At 44.9% G+C, this 17,135-nt stretch overlaps 4 protein-coding genes across 5 annotated transcripts; 3 read left to right on the plus strand and 1 right to left on the minus strand.

The window, feature by feature from the left end:
- The first annotated feature begins 2,763 nt into the window (after positions 1-2,763).
- Positions 2,764-4,523, plus strand: LOC130528774 (serine/threonine-protein kinase pim-2-like). The gene is made up of 5 exons (XM_057038472.1): positions 2,764-2,946; positions 3,213-3,260; positions 3,374-3,580; positions 3,686-4,136; positions 4,254-4,523. Exons 1-5 carry the CDS (start codon positions 2,872-2,874, stop codon positions 4,370-4,372), a joined length of 900 nt encoding a protein of 299 aa, XP_056894452.1. The 5' UTR covers positions 2,764-2,871; the 3' UTR covers positions 4,373-4,523.
- A 3,285-nt stretch (positions 4,524-7,808) lies between these two features.
- Positions 7,809-10,390, plus strand: zgc:172121 (uncharacterized protein LOC337599 homolog). Its single transcript, XM_057037617.1, has 8 exons — positions 7,809-8,083; positions 8,363-8,430; positions 8,529-8,716; positions 9,096-9,199; positions 9,517-9,678; positions 9,754-9,959; positions 10,062-10,153; positions 10,225-10,390. The coding sequence occupies exons 1-8, from the start codon at positions 7,979-7,981 to the stop codon at positions 10,311-10,313; spliced, it is 1,014 nt and encodes a 337-aa protein (XP_056893597.1). The 5' UTR covers positions 7,809-7,978; the 3' UTR covers positions 10,314-10,390.
- Positions 10,340-14,522, minus strand: LOC130528354 (basic immunoglobulin-like variable motif-containing protein). Of its 2 annotated transcripts, none has more exons than XM_057037616.1 (10): positions 14,378-14,522; positions 13,462-14,015; positions 13,224-13,353; positions 13,012-13,107; positions 12,830-12,934; positions 12,665-12,759; positions 12,353-12,485; positions 12,086-12,169; positions 11,908-12,004; positions 10,340-11,815 (listed from the first exon to the last, which is right to left on the minus strand). In XM_057037616.1, the coding sequence occupies exons 2-10, from the start codon at positions 13,961-13,963 to the stop codon at positions 11,522-11,524; spliced, it is 1,536 nt and encodes a 511-aa protein (XP_056893596.1). In that variant the 5' UTR covers positions 13,964-14,015; positions 14,378-14,522; the 3' UTR covers positions 10,340-11,521. The 2 variants fall into 2 exon arrangements, with proteins under 2 accessions (XP_056893596.1, XP_056893595.1); XM_057037615.1 differs by lacking the exon at positions 14,378-14,522 and adding an exon at positions 14,255-14,373.
- Positions 14,523-14,720: 198 nt separating this feature from the next.
- Positions 14,721-17,129, plus strand: si:ch211-201h21.5 (uncharacterized protein LOC555526 homolog). The gene is made up of 6 exons (XM_057037618.1): positions 14,721-14,839; positions 15,593-15,781; positions 15,848-16,030; positions 16,090-16,201; positions 16,277-16,413; positions 16,488-17,129. The coding sequence occupies exons 2-6, from the start codon at positions 15,599-15,601 to the stop codon at positions 16,851-16,853; spliced, it is 981 nt and encodes a 326-aa protein (XP_056893598.1). The 5' UTR covers positions 14,721-14,839; positions 15,593-15,598; the 3' UTR covers positions 16,854-17,129.
- Positions 17,130-17,135: the final 6 nt, after the last annotated feature.

Genomic DNA, 17,135 nt, shown 5'->3' on the forward strand with positions numbered 1-17,135 from the left:
TTAGGTCACCGCTCATGTGCAAACAACGGCGCTAAGCTATTCAGTGAATTACCTCTGATTTTAAGCCAATAAGTTAATTATTATGTGTGTTTTGCAATATTGGCTCATTCGGTTATGTTATGTTTTGCATTTTTGTGGTGGGTAGATCATTTTGACAGTAGCTTGCATGCTGAAAAAATGCACAGACTTGTAATGAGCAATATGGATTCATGTAGTTATGCGAGGTACACCAACATATATGGATCATATAAAGAATTCTCAATATATTTATAAATAAATGTATGTTTTGCAAATTTATAGTAGGTAGATCTTGACTTGGTCATTTGAAAAGTAGCTCACATGATGGAAAAGTGTGGGCACCCCTGATCTACAGGTATCGCCGCCTTCAGAGCTGCATACTGACCTCCGACCCCGTTGACCCACTCAACTTGACTCTACTGGAAGCTTACTTTACCTAATATAATGTATTTCTATATGTATTTTCTATTATCTCTGCCTATTCTATCCTCTACCTGTCCTCCCCCTTCTCCTCTCTCTCTACCCAGCCCCCCATCAGCAGGAGGGTCCCCCTACATGAGTCTGGTCCTGCTCAAGGTTTCTTCCTGTTAAGGAGGAGTTTTTCCTTACCACTGTTGCTTGTTTGGGGTCAGGCCCTGGGATTCTGTAAAGCGCCTAGAAACAATTTTGATTGTAACAGACACTATATAAATAAAGACTGATCATAACCTCGTGATGGATGTCTTGTTTTTCCTGTATGAGGAGCTGCAGCGTCCGATAGATACCTGACTGTTCTCTCCAATAAACATCTCTTATAACTAAGTCGGATTCCTTCCTCAACAACACCTCTCTACCACCAGAAGAATAATACCACATACTTCCAGCTACTGAGGCCTCCTGGTGGACGGGGTGGTCAGTCCACAGGAAGACAATGAAAGGGACACTCCATATGACACACGCTCAAACTAATCTCGTGATAAACATAAAAATCTAATTCCAAAATCACAGCACAACGGGGGAGGGGGAGATGTTACCATCCAGGACACCAACACCACGGGCACTCAGCAGCTGAAAGAAAGACAATAAAAACACATTAATACAGAAACAGAAAACAACAAAATCTTACACCAATTAACATAACCAAACCAACCTAAAACATAATAATTAATTAAAATACCGACCTAAACCATTCTTATAAAAACCCTCATCAGGTCACACACTCCTGCACCACGAATTCACACACTCAAACACCCAATGTCCGACTGTGGGCCTGGATTCCGTCGATCCATGAACTCAACACAACCAGAGACCCACGATCGCTGTCCAAGGGATGCAGAAGCTGCAACTTTTACCACCCAATCTGGTGATAAATCCCGCCGCCAACGAGGAGGAGGTGCAAGGAGCCCAACGAACGCACCAGGTCAATGTCCAGCAGGAACGGCAGCCACCAAGATGGGGAACCCCCGGCCACCAGATGAATCCAGCTGTCACCTCCGCACCCACGGGCCTGGAAGCCAGCGAGCCAGCACCAAATCCCTACACGGCAGCCCGCGTTCATCAGTCCTGTAGCCAAAGATCCACAACACCAAAGGCAGCACTCACCGGCAGCCACCCGATCAGGAGCAGCGAGTATCAACGAAGCAGCTACTCTCCTGCGCTCACCTCTCGATGGACTCCACTATACGTCCGGACCAAACCCTCAGGAAAGAAGCACGTACCCAAAGGCGATCACACCAGTGGTCAAACAATGTCTTTCCTGCTGTGACACAAATTACGAATGCTTTAACGACCCGCAGGACATTGTCAACCAGGGACCAAAACGTGATGCGGCACCCAGAAGGCCGACGGAAAGAACCACCCAGGAAAGGTCTCAGGGTGAGAGCAAGGGAGGTCTCAGGGCGAGCGACCGACACGCGAGTGTGTGCTGACAGGGCCTATTATAGCCTCCCCCAAAGACTATTAGGCTAGATTGCCAACTAGAGGCACGTGTCTGGCCGAGCTGGGGGCAGGTACTGCTACACATTCTTTCATTTTGAACAACAGGACAAATGTCTGAGCAGCAACATCCCCCATAACATCCCATTACAGCTCAGCTTTTAATACCATTGTTCCCAACACAAGCTGGTTCTGTCCATAAATGCAAACTGGTCGTCCAAATCTTGCAAAAGGGCTATATTTTGTACCCAGCGAGTTCAGAACTGAAGAAGCCTTCTGGATAGAAGGCGAAACGTCTTCAAAAGAGAAGAAAAACAGTCCAGTTGAAAACTACCTTGAATAGACACGCAAAACACAACAATGGCTGGGATCAAAGCATATAGACTTTGTTCAGAGTCAAAACATTAAAGAAATACCAAAGCCATTTCAAAAGACATACATGAAGACGTCAAAGTCAAGATGAAAGAATCTTTGAATGAAAGATAAAGGTATAGTCAATAAGGTTCCCCTGCTCAATAAACTAACAACTAACAACTGTGCAACATTGGCTGTTGAGCTGTCGTACAGAGCAGAAATGGGCGTCTCTTCACATAAACGCAAACATGAGGAATCCTCAAAATCAGGTGACTGCACCATCAGGGAAGCCAAATCCATGTTTTTCATGCTGGTCTGATTCACTTATACAAAAGTTTAAAGCAGACTGGTTTTACCTCACAATCAGAGACCAGCACCAGTCCAACCACCAGCAGAGGGGAGGACGGTAGGCCGGTGTGCAAAAAGAGGAGGGTCGGCTCTGAGTGCAGGCGAACGGTTTGTAGCAAACCCACTACTCGACGAGGACCGAAGGAGTGTCTAACCGGGGCACAAAAAGAAAGGCCCAGTCAGACCTAGAAGCACCCAGGAAGAGACAGAAGACTGAATCAGTGACGATTCCCCACAATGTGTTCTCTTTCCCCGAGCTGCGGCCATCAAGCACAGCAAAGCCCCAGCATGTCTTGGTGCCCATCAGCAGAGGTGAGGTTATTGTGGAGGGTGTATGTGTGTGTGTGTGTGTGTTTGTGTTTGTGTGCACTACAGCTGTAGTAAATCTGTATTTGCAGAAGAATATGAGAAACAATACAGAGAAGTTTCACAGCTGGGAGAAGGAGGTTTTGGAACAGTGTTTAGTGGTTATAGAAGGCATGATTTATTTCCAGTAAGTATTTTAATTTGAATCACACCAAACACACATACACATATAATCATCACTGATCTCCTTGACACATGATTCTTTCCTGCAGGTGGCAATCAAGCACATTGCTAAAGACTTGGTCAAGTACCAGCCAGTGGTAAGGCTAGCTTTGATGCTACCATCAGCTGTTGAACTTAGTGTGGAGCTGTTCCTTTTTCATTGATTACCAGCAGTAAACCAGAGACGAGCATGTTGTGTTCCTCTCTTCAGGTGATAAACGGTGAGCTCCACTGCGCCCCACTGGAGATGGTACTGATGGTGATGACAGCAGGGGACTCTGTAGGGGAAAATGCAGTGGTATCACCATTAGCATGGACTGACCTGGATGATGAAGTCCTATTGATCATGGAGATGCCAGAGAAGTGTATGAACCTGTTTGAGTACGACAATGGCCAAATAGACGAAGGCCTGGCTAAGGTAATAATGCTGGCTATCATGTTACGGTGGACCGCCTCCCACCGCTGCAGAGCTCAGTCTGATAATATCTTTGGATGTTCTTTAACTCTTCTTTCTGTCCATCAGGAATTCATGAGGCAGCTGGTGGAAGCTGCAATTCAAATACATAAGGCAGGCGTCTTCCACCGCGATCTAAAACTGGAAAACATTCTCATCCAGTTCTCTGATGCTCGGCTCATTCCTCGAGTGCGCATCATTGACTTTGGTTGTGGCTGTTTTGTGATGCCGGGATATCGAAGCTATGCCGGTATGGCTGAATTCATGCTGACGTCTGATTTGGAGCTTTTCAGTGGACACTTTAATTCAAAACCTTTTTCTTTTCTCACAGGAACCCATTGCTTTAGGCCTCCAGAGTTTAACCACCGGGGAACCTATGAAGCTGGCCCGACCACCGTCTGGCAACTCGGCTGCATCCTCCTGGAACTACTGAGTGAAAATACTGACATGTTCACAAAAGGGATGCAGCACTGCGAAAATTTCCTCACCCAGACCATAAAGAAGTTAAAAGTGTCTGAAGGTAAAGAGATGCTACTGCTTCCTTTCTTTATTAATATTTTGCAATTGTCTGAACTTGTAATTAATGAATGCAGCTTTCGTGCTAACGGTCACTTTTCTCTCCATCTACCCTCCTCAGACTGTAAGAAGTTTTTGAAGAGCTGTTTGCTCGTCAACCCTGATCAGCGTATTACCCAGGAACAGATGTTGTGCCACCCGTGGTTCCGTTCAAGTGTCCTGCCAGAAGCACAGCCCTGAGGGCATTTGACAGCTGATGTCCCTCTATTTGTTACTGATGTTACTCTATTTTATTTTCAGGAAATGTGAACCTTATAATGATCTGTAACCATTTATCATCACTGCCTAAATAAACACACTATTCTCCTACATCTCACAATACCTGAGAAAATGACTGGTGTCTGGTCTCTGCTTTGTTTCTAGGTAACTATTTTTATTATACACCCAGCCCAGACGGGCCAACATGGGGACCATGTGGTGGACTTGGGGCTGGGGGAATGCTTTTAGAGGTTACTCAATAAATGCTACCCATGTTTTGGTGTCGAACTGCTGAAAAAAACAAGTCTTCCGAGTCTGAGGCTCTGATCCAAAAGAAACCCAGTGTTGTGGCTCGGGTTTCTCGCCTCCTCCCCCACCTGCAGGATCGGCAGGCAGGGGCGGGCCGACTCTGATGAGCGCGGAGCCTCTGGCGCACCTGCAGCGCATTACCGTAATTCAGCGGCTACTTAAACTCCCCTCTCTTTGCCTCCGGTGCCGGATCGTTGTTTTGCCACAGCGTCTAGCTCCTCTGTGATCTCCAGTTTTTCGCCTCCTGTTTTCCGTGTTTACTTCCAGCGTGTGAGTTTGTTCCACTGCCTCGTCACTGCGTTTTCGTTTGTACTTTTTATCGACGGTTTTTCCCTGTATGGTGATTTTTAGTTCGTACATTTTCTGTTGTTACTTATTTCTGGTCTCAGGAGGCACCGGGCAGAGTTGTTTTCGTTGCTACTTTGATTGATTCTTTCGTATTGCAGCTTTTTGTTGTCAATAAAGAGCCGTATCTTTTACTCTGCATCTGGGTCCAGGCCTCCTTGACTTTCCATAACACCCAGGTGGCCTTGACAGACATTTATTTAGTGTAAATTTTAATAACGGGTCATTAATCATTCTAAACATTGAGAAGAAAAAAATTCAGGCTTTTACAACTGTATGTTGTTAATTCAGTGACCAGAGGAGCATTTGTCAGGACCAGTGTTAAGTGTCTCTCCTGTACAGGTATTTGTCCCTGTCTTCATCACGTCCTGTTTTATTTTGAACTCTGGTGGGTGTCATCTGCATCTTCCTCATGTGTAATTGGGTAACGTCTGTGTTCCGTCTCCCTCCGCCTCCTCTTTTTAAGCCGTTTCTTCCCCCCTTTCATCTCAGATCATCTTGTTAAAGGGGAGCTTTTCCTTGCCACTGTTGCTTGTGGGGGTCAGGCCCTGGGATTCTGGAAAGCGCCTAGAAACAATTCTGATTGTAACAGATGCTGTATAAAGTTTGATTTGCTGTAAAAGCACTTTGATGTGCTGAAACCAAATCATGATTTGATAACCCCTGATTTACATGTCTGTCTGCAAGATAGTGAACCCTAAATTTGGTGAATCCGAAAAGATTATTTCCAGAAAGCTGTTTTTATGCACAACATTTGCTTCTATCGCCAATACAAGCGCAACTTAATAATAAAGCTAAATAACATTTCCTCTGCTAACACAGCAAAACTGTCACTGCAACAACATGAATCCTGCAAAATTTCTTCAAATTTCCTCCTTAATTCAGGAAAAATTGAAGTCGTGGTGTTTGGTCCTGGCGGCACGGTGGTGTGGTGGTTAGCACTGTTGCCTCACAGCAAGAAGGCCCTGGGTTCGATCCCCGGTTGGGACTGAGGCTGGGGACTTTGTGTGGAGTTTGCATGTTCTCCCTGTGCCTGTGTGGGTTCTCTCCGGGTACTCCGGCTTCCTCCCACAGTCCAAAGACATGCATGATTGGGGATTAGGCTAATTGGAAACTCTAAATTGCCTGTAGGTGTGAGTGTGAGAGAGAATGGTTGTTTGTCTATATGTGTTAGCCCTGCGATTGACTGGCGTCCAGTCCAGGGTGTACCCTGCCTCCGCCCATTGTGCTGGGATAGGCTCCAGTCCCCCCGTGACCCTCAGTGGAGGAACAAGCGGTAGAAAGTGAGTGAGTGTTTGGTCCTGAACCTCTCAGGGATAAATTAGATCACATGATCACTCTAGATGGTATCTCATTAACATCTAGTATCTCTGTGAGGAATCTTGGAGTAACCTTTAACCAAAATCTGTCCTTTAACTCACACATTAAAACAGTCTCTAGAAGTGTCTTTCTTCACCTGAGAAACATCACAAAGATCAGGAAGCTACTGACATGGCATGATGCTGAAAAGTTAGTCCATGCATTTGTTACTTCCAGGCTGGACTATTGTAATTCTTTAGTATCAGGGTGTCCAAACAACTCTTTAAGAAGCCTCCAGCTGATCCAAAATGCTGCAGCCAGAGTTCTGACAGCTATTGACAAAAGAGATCACATTACTCCTGTACTGGCGTCGCTTCATTGGCTGCCCATTAAATTTAGAATAATTTTTAAACTTCTTCTTCTGACTTACAAGGTCCTCAGAGGCCTAGCTCCATCCTACCTGGAGGAGCTAGTGATACCTCACCAGCCCAATAGAGCGCTCCGCTCTCAGAATGCTGGTCTACTTGTGGTTCCCAGAGTCTCTAGGAGTAGAATGGGGGGCCGAGCATTTAGCTACCAGGCCCCCCTGCTGTGGAACCAGCTCCCTGTCCAGGTATGGAAGGATGACTCCATCTCTACTTTTAAAATTAGGCTTAAAACCTTCCTCTTTGAAAAAGCTTATTGTCACTAATTCTGTAGTTCCAGTTACTATTATAGACAGACAAATTATCATACTTAGGGGGTCGTCAAATTATTAGGTCAACATCTTAGTTATGCTGCTGTAGGCCGAGGCTGCCGGGGTCCAGAAACATGATCACCTGACAGGCCTCTGTCACCCCACTGGGAAATGGTCTCTTCTCTTCTCTCTCTTCTCTTCTCTCTTCTCTTCTCTTCTCTTCTCTTCTCTCTTCTCTTCTCTCTCTCTCTCTCCTCTCCTCTCCTCTCCTCTCCTCTCCTCTAGAAAGTCTCATAGAATGGGTGGCCAGATCTCTATGAGGACATTTTAGGATGCATGGACTCATTTCTATATCAGTATATATTACTGATGTTATTGTTGATGTTTTCTGTACATGGAGCATATACTTCTCTATCCCAGGAAGAGGGGTCCCACATTTTGGGCTGTAAAAACAATAAACTTAAACCTACCTTAAACTGAGCGAAATTGTCATGCTCTTTAAGATGACCTAAATTTCCCATAGTTCTGGAGCGACAAGCTATGATGCATTCGCGTACATTTACTAAAACTAGTTTACTTTCATTTACAGCATTTTAAGTTTGAGTAGTTTTGATAGTATTATTATATTGGGCAACCTTGCAAGAAGAGAGTCGGTCGTGAGTTAGACAACATCCAATAATTCTATTTAGCTGCATTTTCATTGATTGGTTTGCCATCTAGCGGTTTTACAGTATTACTGCGACGTTTAAACCAGGCTACATTTTGAATTTCCTATTTCAATAAACGCACCTTTTTATGACCCGGAAAAACAACAGTTTATGAGCGTTACGAAGTTGATTTTGAACCTTAGCGATTTGTTTCAGTTCTTTTTTATGACATACGCAGCACATTAGAAACATATTATTTCGGTCTAATATTGTCACCTATAGTGTGACTTTAGTTCCTTTTTGAAAGTTTCCATGGCCTCCTCTCCCCGCATAAGACATTATTTGTATGATGATGGGCCTTTAATTTTGGATGGAGGACTAGCAACTGAACTGGAAACGCAGGGATTCCATTTACAGGTAAGCATGTTATAGATATAACCTGTCAACAGAAAACAGTAATATGACTAGAGTATGTCGCCAAGCTCCAATAATGCATTAGACTAAATAATAAATAATCAAAGCAATTATAAACCATTTTGAATTCAAGCAAATGTCTTGTGGGTGTGATATTTATCTGCTAAATATTGGAGCATTCACATGCCCTCAGGTTCCTGAGCTGTCAATTATATCGATCAGATGCAGAACCCTCAGCTTCTATAATATAAAATCAAAACAATATAACATTTTCTTTCCTAGGGAGATCCTCTGTGGAGTGCAAGGCTTTTGCATACAAATCCTCAGGCAATAAGAGATGCTCATGGCAGGTAGATGCATCACAATCAATAATTAGAAAGTAATGAACATTTTGATGTATACGCAGTCAGATTTTGATGAAGCAAACATGGATGTGATGGGTCAACAGGTTTCTTCTCAGTGGTGCTGATGTTATATCAACAGCCACCTACCAGGCCAGTGTTGAGGGCTTTATCCGTCACCTGCACGTGAGCTCTGAATGTGCCAAAGACCTGATCATGTCCGCCGTTCAGCTGGCCAAAGAGGCGGTGAAGAGTTTTGTCTCTGAAACTCATCCTAGTACAAGCGTGCAGTCAGGTGTGTAATTAGATGGAAGAATATATAAATAAGACTTCTTCAATCATTTAAAATGAAGCAATGGGGAAAGGCGACTGGAATGCAGAATTCTGTAGTGATTTAAACGATTTTAACATTTTTAAATTGTATTTTCTTTGACAGATGAGACTTCCAATTTTTAGTTACAGAATACAGACGAAGCCACAAACGAGCAGCGACCAAAGGCAGCGGTGCTTTTTGTGAAATGTTTCAAATGAAAAGTGGATGTCTGGATTTCAGTCCCATCTTGTTCTATTTCAGAAACATTGTGCGGATTTGTTTCATTTATTTTCTGAAAAGTGAAAAGCTAAAATGATAGACACTGCAGTGCCAGCTTTCCTTCCTTCTAAACCCTTTTCAGGTCAGAGATGTCCCTTGGTAGCGGGCTCTGTTGGACCATATGGGGCCTTTCTGCACAACGGGTCTGAGTACACTGGGGATTATGCAGAGCAGATGAGTGTGCAAGTGAGTCTCTCAGATTTACACAATAGCCATGTTAGAATTTAATAAATACTTTGTGAAACTGAGAATATCGGTATTTGCATAAAGGCCAAGTTTCCTCATTGATTTACTTTTGTTTCGGACACCTGCACCAGTATCAGAGAGACCAAGGAGACAGAAATAACTGGATGTGCTCTGTTTGTGTAACACATTGTCTCAGTTAAACGTTTGACACAGCTCAACACATTTACCGCCTTCCTAATTAAGTGATCAGATATTCCGTTTGTAAAATGCAATTGTAGAACTTCCTGTTTTTCGTTGTGTTTTCTCTCTCTCCCCAGGAGCTCAAAGCGTGGCACCGACCACAGATCGAGTGTCTCGCTGCAGCAGGAGCTGATCTGCTTGCGTTTGAAACCATCCCCAGTATCAAAGAGGCAGAAGCTCTGGTTGAGCTGCTCAGGGAGTTCCCAAACACAAAAGCTTGGCTGGCTCTCTCTTGTAAGGTAGAGTCTGCTGCCGTGCAGGAGCCACCTTAGTCCTGCTGTTGATACCTTCTGCAGGACTGCTGCTTTTTGCAGGACGTGAGGTCTCTATCGGACGGCAGCCCGTTCGCAGACGCGGTGCAGATGGCCAACAGATCACAACAGCTGATCGCCGTAGGCGTCAACTGCTGCCCACCACAACTGGTGGAGCCACTGCTGGAATCTGCCCGGTGCCTCCTGAGACCAGAAATAAGCTGGGTGGTTTACCCCAACAGTGGAGAGGACTGGGACTCAGAGCAGGGGTGGGTCCGTCTGTTAAAGGATGTTCATCTTTCTGGAATGAGCCAAGTTGTGTTTTGCATTGTTTTTCCTTCTTCCCCAATGGTTGCTATTTTTTAACAAAGCTGGCACGGGGCGGAGACGGAGATGGAGACGGAGTCCTCCCCACTGATTGAAATGAGCCGTACCTGGATGAAGCAAGGTGCAGCGTTGATCGGTAAGCTGAATGATTTTCTCCTCAACTTTTGCTGAGTTTTTCCTGCTGAAATCTGCCCGTTTGTCCACCAGGAGGCTGCTGCAGAATCAGCCCCGCTCATATAGCCAAGTTACGCCACCACCTCAAAGGAACCTGTGAGCCTCCATCCTCTGAACCGTGAACACTGATAAAAAGGTTTCAGTTCCATTCATGTAAAATCTTATTTTATTGGAAAATAAAAAAAAGTGCTACAGCAAATGACACAATGTTGTGTGTGTGTGTGTGGGAGGTGCAAACTCCGGCCGTACACAAACAGTAAAGGGAACCATGCAGTTTTAACTTGTGGTTTACAGTTTGACTGATGGCGATTCCATTCGGTCTGCACGCCTCCGATCCTTCAAGTACAAAGGTCGTCTACATGACAGATTCACAAAGCTTCCACAACACCAGAACTTCAGGTTTTTTTTTACTGAACCCATTCAGGTTACTAATAATAGAAATTTACAGCGAGATGTGTCCGTGTGGCGTTTATTCCTGACAGCAGGAGTTTGTAAGGTACTGCCGTAAAGATGTACCATTCAAAGAAATAAGAACTGTGCTTTTGTTTCATGGGATGAAACCAAGAATGCTGCAGAGAGCTACACATACATCAAACAGTAGAGTTCAACAGTTGGTTCATACCTTGTTAAGAGTTTGTGACCCTTTTCCCTTTTTTATAATCCAGCAGCCTGTCAGCAGACTGCAGGTCACTGACACAGTAAGCAAAACTTTACTATTTATCAAGTCAGACCTCATTATAATGGGGTGCTTAAGAAGGGCAACAAACTGAAATTAAACAGTTAAAATGTAGTGCTTATGCATTATTATTTTCTCATGGTGTGCCGCCGTCAATAGTGTGGCTGCAACTATGGCAACAGGCCACAGTGTTACACCAAATTTGTCCATTTTAATTGCAAGCGCGACAGGCTGCAGCACTGCTAGTGTTTTTGGCCACACGTATACTACCTACATGTATATTTAGACCTAAAACAAATTTCTATGGGATTGTCAGAGATTAAAGCCAGTTTTCCAGTCAGTCAGACGCTGAGCGGCTGGTGCACTTTAGCAGTTCTAGTAAATCCTGGAGAGCAGGAAACCTCCAAATAAAGCTGATATTGGAGAACTCGCTGGCAGATGAATTAGGATGTGTGCTTGAAGGAAAAACCAACACACTTAGTAACTGTTTTTACTGCTTGTATCAACTGTCACAAAGTTGTTTGCTGAACGTATTTGAAGTGGTAACGGGCCAATGTGACAGATGTCAGGGGAAATTAGGGGTTGTTCTTGGAGAGGAACTGTATTGTAAATCGGGCCTGCGTCCCTCCCAGATGTGTGTCTGAGCGAAGCGCTCTAACCCGTGACGTCTTCTTCCAGGTCGCTGTCGGGGGAGCTCCTCTGTCTGTACTCGGCCGTGTTGGACAGCCGTTTGCGGTTTGCATCTTTCTGGCTGCCCATGCTCTGTGAGCGGCCCAGGTTGGCCAGGCGCCTGGATGACGGTCTCTCCTCCGTGACGCTGCCTTGGGCCTGCTCGCTGCCAGAGTGATGGAAGTCGTGTCGCAGGTTCTCCAGGTTGAGGGTCCAGGGGCCGAACTTTTGCCAGTTGAACCTCTGAAAGGCCATGATGCAGTGCAGGTTGCCACTCACCTGTGGGCCAAAGGAAAAGCACGACAGTGTTTTCAAAGCCAGAGACACCAAAATGTGCAACGTTTTTAATCAACAGGCATGACTTGGACAACCTTTTTGGTTTTACGGTGCTGAATCCCTCTCTCTGTGTGGCGAATGTCCAGGTATTCGGGGTTTTGCGTGTTCAGATCAGTCACGATGTCAGCCCATCTTTAAGGAAAAGCCCCATGTTCACCAGCTCAAATACAACAGATATATAATATAGCTGGGAGGGAGCGGGACAAGACTTACTTTTTACAGTGGATGGCAGGGTGTTTCCTACTGGGCTCACCAATAAGAATCCAGTATTCCATTTCATTTATAGCAAGGGGTCCCCTTAACACACACAACAAAGCAAATGAGGGTAGATAAGATTAATGAACCAAAAGCATTGAGGTTAAAACCATCCCCTTAAGGCAATGTGTTCTTTTAAAATGAACCTTTGTAATATTTAACTTTCTTTCTACAGCTACACACTCACATACTCCACAGGGTTCTTGCAGCTCTTACGTGACTTACCTGTAAGCTTTGGCTGCTTTGAATGGGGTGGCTTCAAAACCCACGGGGCAGAAGTAGTGGTTCTGGCAGTGGTAGATGTAAGCCATGGACTCATCCTTCAGTCCTTGTGTGAGTTTCATTAATGCTCCCTCAGCTGGAAAGATGTGAACTGTTATTGAGCGGCAGCACCAGCTAATAGCTTTGTTAATCAGCCACCTTTAAAAGTGAATTTCTGGTTGCCTGGAAGTATATTTAAAGACAACAACGCCGTGCTATCTAAAGATGATAAGTGTCTTTTCAATCCTAATCAGATGTATTGGAAAATGGACCGGCCTGTTTCTCCAGCTGTTTTGTGTTTTCCATGAGGTTTGTACAGAATGTAGGAGCAGCCTCGCACGCGGAAGTTGTCATTGAGCTGCCTGAACCACCTGCAAGACAAATCCCCTGATCTGCATGCACTTTTAAAACTGTTGTTCTGTTTTGTTTTAAAAAGCGTACCGCATTAGCGTAGCGTTGCCAGTGAAGGGGCCAAACTTGATTTCCTCAAAAGGTGGCTGAAAACCCAGAATGTGCAGAGCCTCCTCCTGAGAGATGGGTGGAAGGCTTGCAATACAGATAAAAACCAGGATTAAAGTTTCTGCTTGATGGGGCGGGGGGGCTGGCTTATTTATTTTGCTCACCTTCCTGCACCCAGAGTGCTGTACAGGAAATTCCAACAGGACACTAAGGAAGAGATTCCACATGAAGTCTTGTACTGTGGTCGGCTGATGCAGTACCTGGGGCAGAAAATAGACCTCAGAACGTACAATTCCTCAGTAGAAACTACACAGTGACTGCGTTTTATCGCATGTCTTCTGTTGTAAGTCCAAGGATGAGATTTAAATATCTTTACCATCTCCTGAGGTCAAACACTTTCCTCTGTCTGATCTCTTCCAGGGAGGCGTGAGGGGACACGTCTTGCAGATTCCGGCTGGGTCTCTCCAGCGGTTTCATCTTCTTGCTGGCACATTTCTTTAAGTTGCCTGGAACGTAGTATGAAAAAAACACTCCGTCTGGCAATGGAATCAAAAAGATCTGTAGTGTTTTGAAAAGGAACGGTTCCGAAACAAAAAGGTCCTCGTTGTCGTTACCTGCTCTTGTTTTTCGAGTGAGCACTGCATTAAAGTCAGTGGTGTCAATTTCCCAAGCCAAGATCGGCGCCCTGTTGCCAGAGGATACTTCCATCAGGTCACAGTCGACCTCTGGTCCCAAAAGGGCACCACCAGAAGGGGCAGCACCCACCTCAGCAGAAGGCTTGGGCGTCCCAAGTGACTGGGCATCGTCCTGCTTGTTTAACACCAACTCCCTGTTTGTGTTGGGGGGGCGATACACAGAGGCAGCCTGGTTCAGGAGTGCGTGGTCGGAGCACACGGTGTAGAACTTCTCGCGCGAGTGCGTCACCGGGCAGGTCCACGGCAGGTGGAGCTCAGCACTCGAAGCCCTCCTGCCTCTCGCAGCATCCCGAGCAAAGGAGCCGATCAGGCCCCGTTCGTCCTCCACATCGCTGGGCCTGTGCAGCCTGGACGGCTCTGCTGGCCCAGAGAGATGTGCCCCTTGACCTTCGGACGTGTTCGGCATTGGACCGCCTCTCATGTGAAGGTGATTGTGATGCCGATTGTGAGGTTGAGTGGGTTCGCTGTTAGTTCTGTGGATGAAAAGACGTTGGACTTTTAGGGGTGCACACATTTTAAACTCGCAGATGCGAGAGGGACAGATCCCACAATCGATCCTGCAACATTTATCCCAGCAATAACCCCTGGAAACCGCACAGCGACCTTAGACGAGATTTTAGATGGCACATCGCCTCTTTAACTAGTCACCTATTAACAGAACACACAAACAATGACTGATCTCTGCTGTGCTGCAAGGTTACTGGACACGAACTTGTGTTGCATTTTTCTGCGGACGTAGTCGAAAACAGCGCAACCCGCAAGACATCAGTGTTGCTTTGGAGGTAGCAGGTGTAAGAACGACACCTTGTTGTCAGCGTTTTACTTGACACCATACCTTCTCCAATGTCTAAGGCCCGAACATGGCTGAGGAGGAGTAAAAAGTCAAATTGACCGACTCTAGATACACATTAGCTTATGGTTTATTTAAAATGAACGGTAGTAATTCCGAGTCCTGCTGACCCACATCTTCTTCCTGTTCAGCCCTGTAGGACTATACCATTCTACGAATCCGTAGGGGTGTAAAAAGTGTCTATTTGGTATTTAAAATACCAAGCTGATTGAGCTGGTTGAATAAAATTTGACTATGAAAGAAAATTGTTTTGTTCTCATACAAAATATTTTAACTCATTTCTACGAAACGGGGTGGAACCTATATACAGCATTGTCACGGAGTAAACACCCCATGTTAGTGCAGAGTGGCATTAACCTATAATTCGAGCCAATCACCGAAGAGACTGTTGCACGTCCGTGTTGAACGCGAATCAAATATTACTGATTTATCGACCTTCTCCAACATGTAAGTATCTCTGAAGTAAAGTATATCAAGTTTGATTCTACTTCGTTAGTTAGTAGAAGCGATGTCATGTTACAATCCTGAAAACTCCAAACTTTTAGATGGAAACGTTGATCTCCTGAAATACTTTCATAGAAGGAAAAACAACAACCTGTAAATCAGTTATTGCAGGAGAGAGTTTTTATTCTAAGGATCCTCCTTTTCACTAAACTGTACAAACTCTCCTATGATCAGTTTGATTTGAAATGCTTTTCCCTTTGAGATTTGCAAAGAAATGACAAAAGTAATGTCAAGAAACTCATTCTTACCCCTTTATAAAATCCTTGTTTTGATTATTTTTAAAAAGTATGTTTGATACTGGAGAAGCTGCCAGCTGAAATGACCAAAATGCTGCTTCTATAGCTCTGACAGAGAGACAATTTTTTCCCAGTACAGTACTGTCTTTAATTCACTGAGTGCCTCGAAAATCCTGAATAAACTGGTCCTACTCAAGGTTTCCTCCCGTTAAAGGGCAGTTTTTCCTATCATGGCTGCTTCCTTATGCATCAGGTTCCAATTTTCTCTGTTTATAGGCAATTTTAAATTGTTGAAATGTGCATTAAATTGAAGAACCTTCCTATTTTACATACATGGAACTACATATATTCACTCTCAGCAATTTTCCTTTTATATTTTCCCTGTGTCATTTTAATACACTTGTTGTGTTTCATGATAAAGAAATTTAGAGTGACTGTTTCTAATCTGCTGATTTTGCAGACGACCATGTCAAAAAAGCAGGTGATCATCGACACGGACTGCGGCATCGATGACGCTCAGGCTATACTGATGGCTTTGGCAGCGCCCAACATCGAGCTGCTGGCTGTTACCTGTGTGTTCGGCAACACTGCAGTGGAGAACGTGTGCCAGAATGTTCTGAGGGTTCTCTCTGTGTGTGAGCGTGAGGGGGTACGTTTCATTTGAACCCAGAAGAAATACAAATATATCACATAATAACACACACACGCCCTACAGATTCCAGTCTTTCAGGGCTGCGCTGGCCCCCTGGTTGGAGCCAATAATCTGTGTACCGACCACTTTGGAAGTGACGGACTTGGGGATGTGCTTGAAGACAGAGATCCAAGGTGGAAAGAGAAGATCCAGAAAGAGAACGCAGTCAACGCAATGATCCGCCTGGTGACTGAACACCAGAACCAGGTGAGAGAGCGGTCTGCAGGGTGCCGTCAGGCGTGGGGCTACTGACGTTCTCTCTGCAGGTGTCCCTGGTGGCCCTCGGCCCCCTCTCTAACCTGGCCCTGGCAGTCAGACTGGATCCGTGTTTTCCACAAAAACTCAAAGAGCTGTTCATTATGGGGGGCAACATGGAAGGTGACGCCCGCACGGTTGATTTTCTTTATTTTTTTTAACCCACCAACTTTATAAATCAACTTTTTATCTATTTAGGAATAGGAAATGTGACGCTGTGCGCAGAGTTTAACTTTGCGATGGATCCAGAGTCAGCTTACGTAGTTCTGGAGGAATTTCTCTGTCCTACCTATGTGGCCTCATGGGAATATTCCTGCAGAAATTCACTGACATGGGTAGGCTGCTTGTTCTTCTAACCAGGCACCCAAACCTGCAGCCAGGTTCTCACGTTGCTGTCTCTCTCACGCAGGAGTTCTTTGAAGAGCTGATGGGTCAGGACGAGCCTGCCGCAGCCTTTATGAAGAAGATAACGTCTAAATGTTGGGCATATTCTAAAGAGGCTATGAGGAACAAGAGAGACGTCTACTTCAGTCCCGGCTTCGTCTCGTACGACGCCTACGCCATGGCAGCCTGCGTGGACAGCAGCGTGGTGACGGAAACCATCCGCTGTCCCGTCCGTGTGGAGCTGCAGGGCTCCATTTCCCGCGGTATGATGGCACTGGATCGCACCAACGAGCTGAAGAAGAGCCACAGCGTGCACATTTTGACCAAATGCGACGTTGAAAAGTTTGCTCGGTTGCTTTTAGCTTCTGTCCAACAGCCCCAGAAGAAGTAACGGTACTGAAGATACTGGTACCATAAACCTACTTATTTTAAAACATATTAATTAAGCTCCGATTTTTTTCAAATCTGCCGAGGTGTTTTAGGTTTTCATGTTGGATATCGATGAAGTGTAATTATTTATTGTATTGATCAATATGACATAGGAAATCCATGCTGCTTTATCTGACAGTCACTAAAAAAAGGGAAAGATCTTCACGTTATTCATGTAGTGTAAAGAAATGAAATTAATAATATCTTGTATATATGAATAAAACCATTTTTGACACAAGTGTTC

Source organism: Takifugu flavidus, chromosome 7, assembly GCF_003711565.1.
Source record: "Takifugu flavidus isolate HTHZ2018 chromosome 7, ASM371156v2, whole genome shotgun sequence".
Lineage (NCBI taxonomy): Eukaryota > Metazoa > Chordata > Actinopteri > Tetraodontiformes > Tetraodontidae > Takifugu > Takifugu flavidus.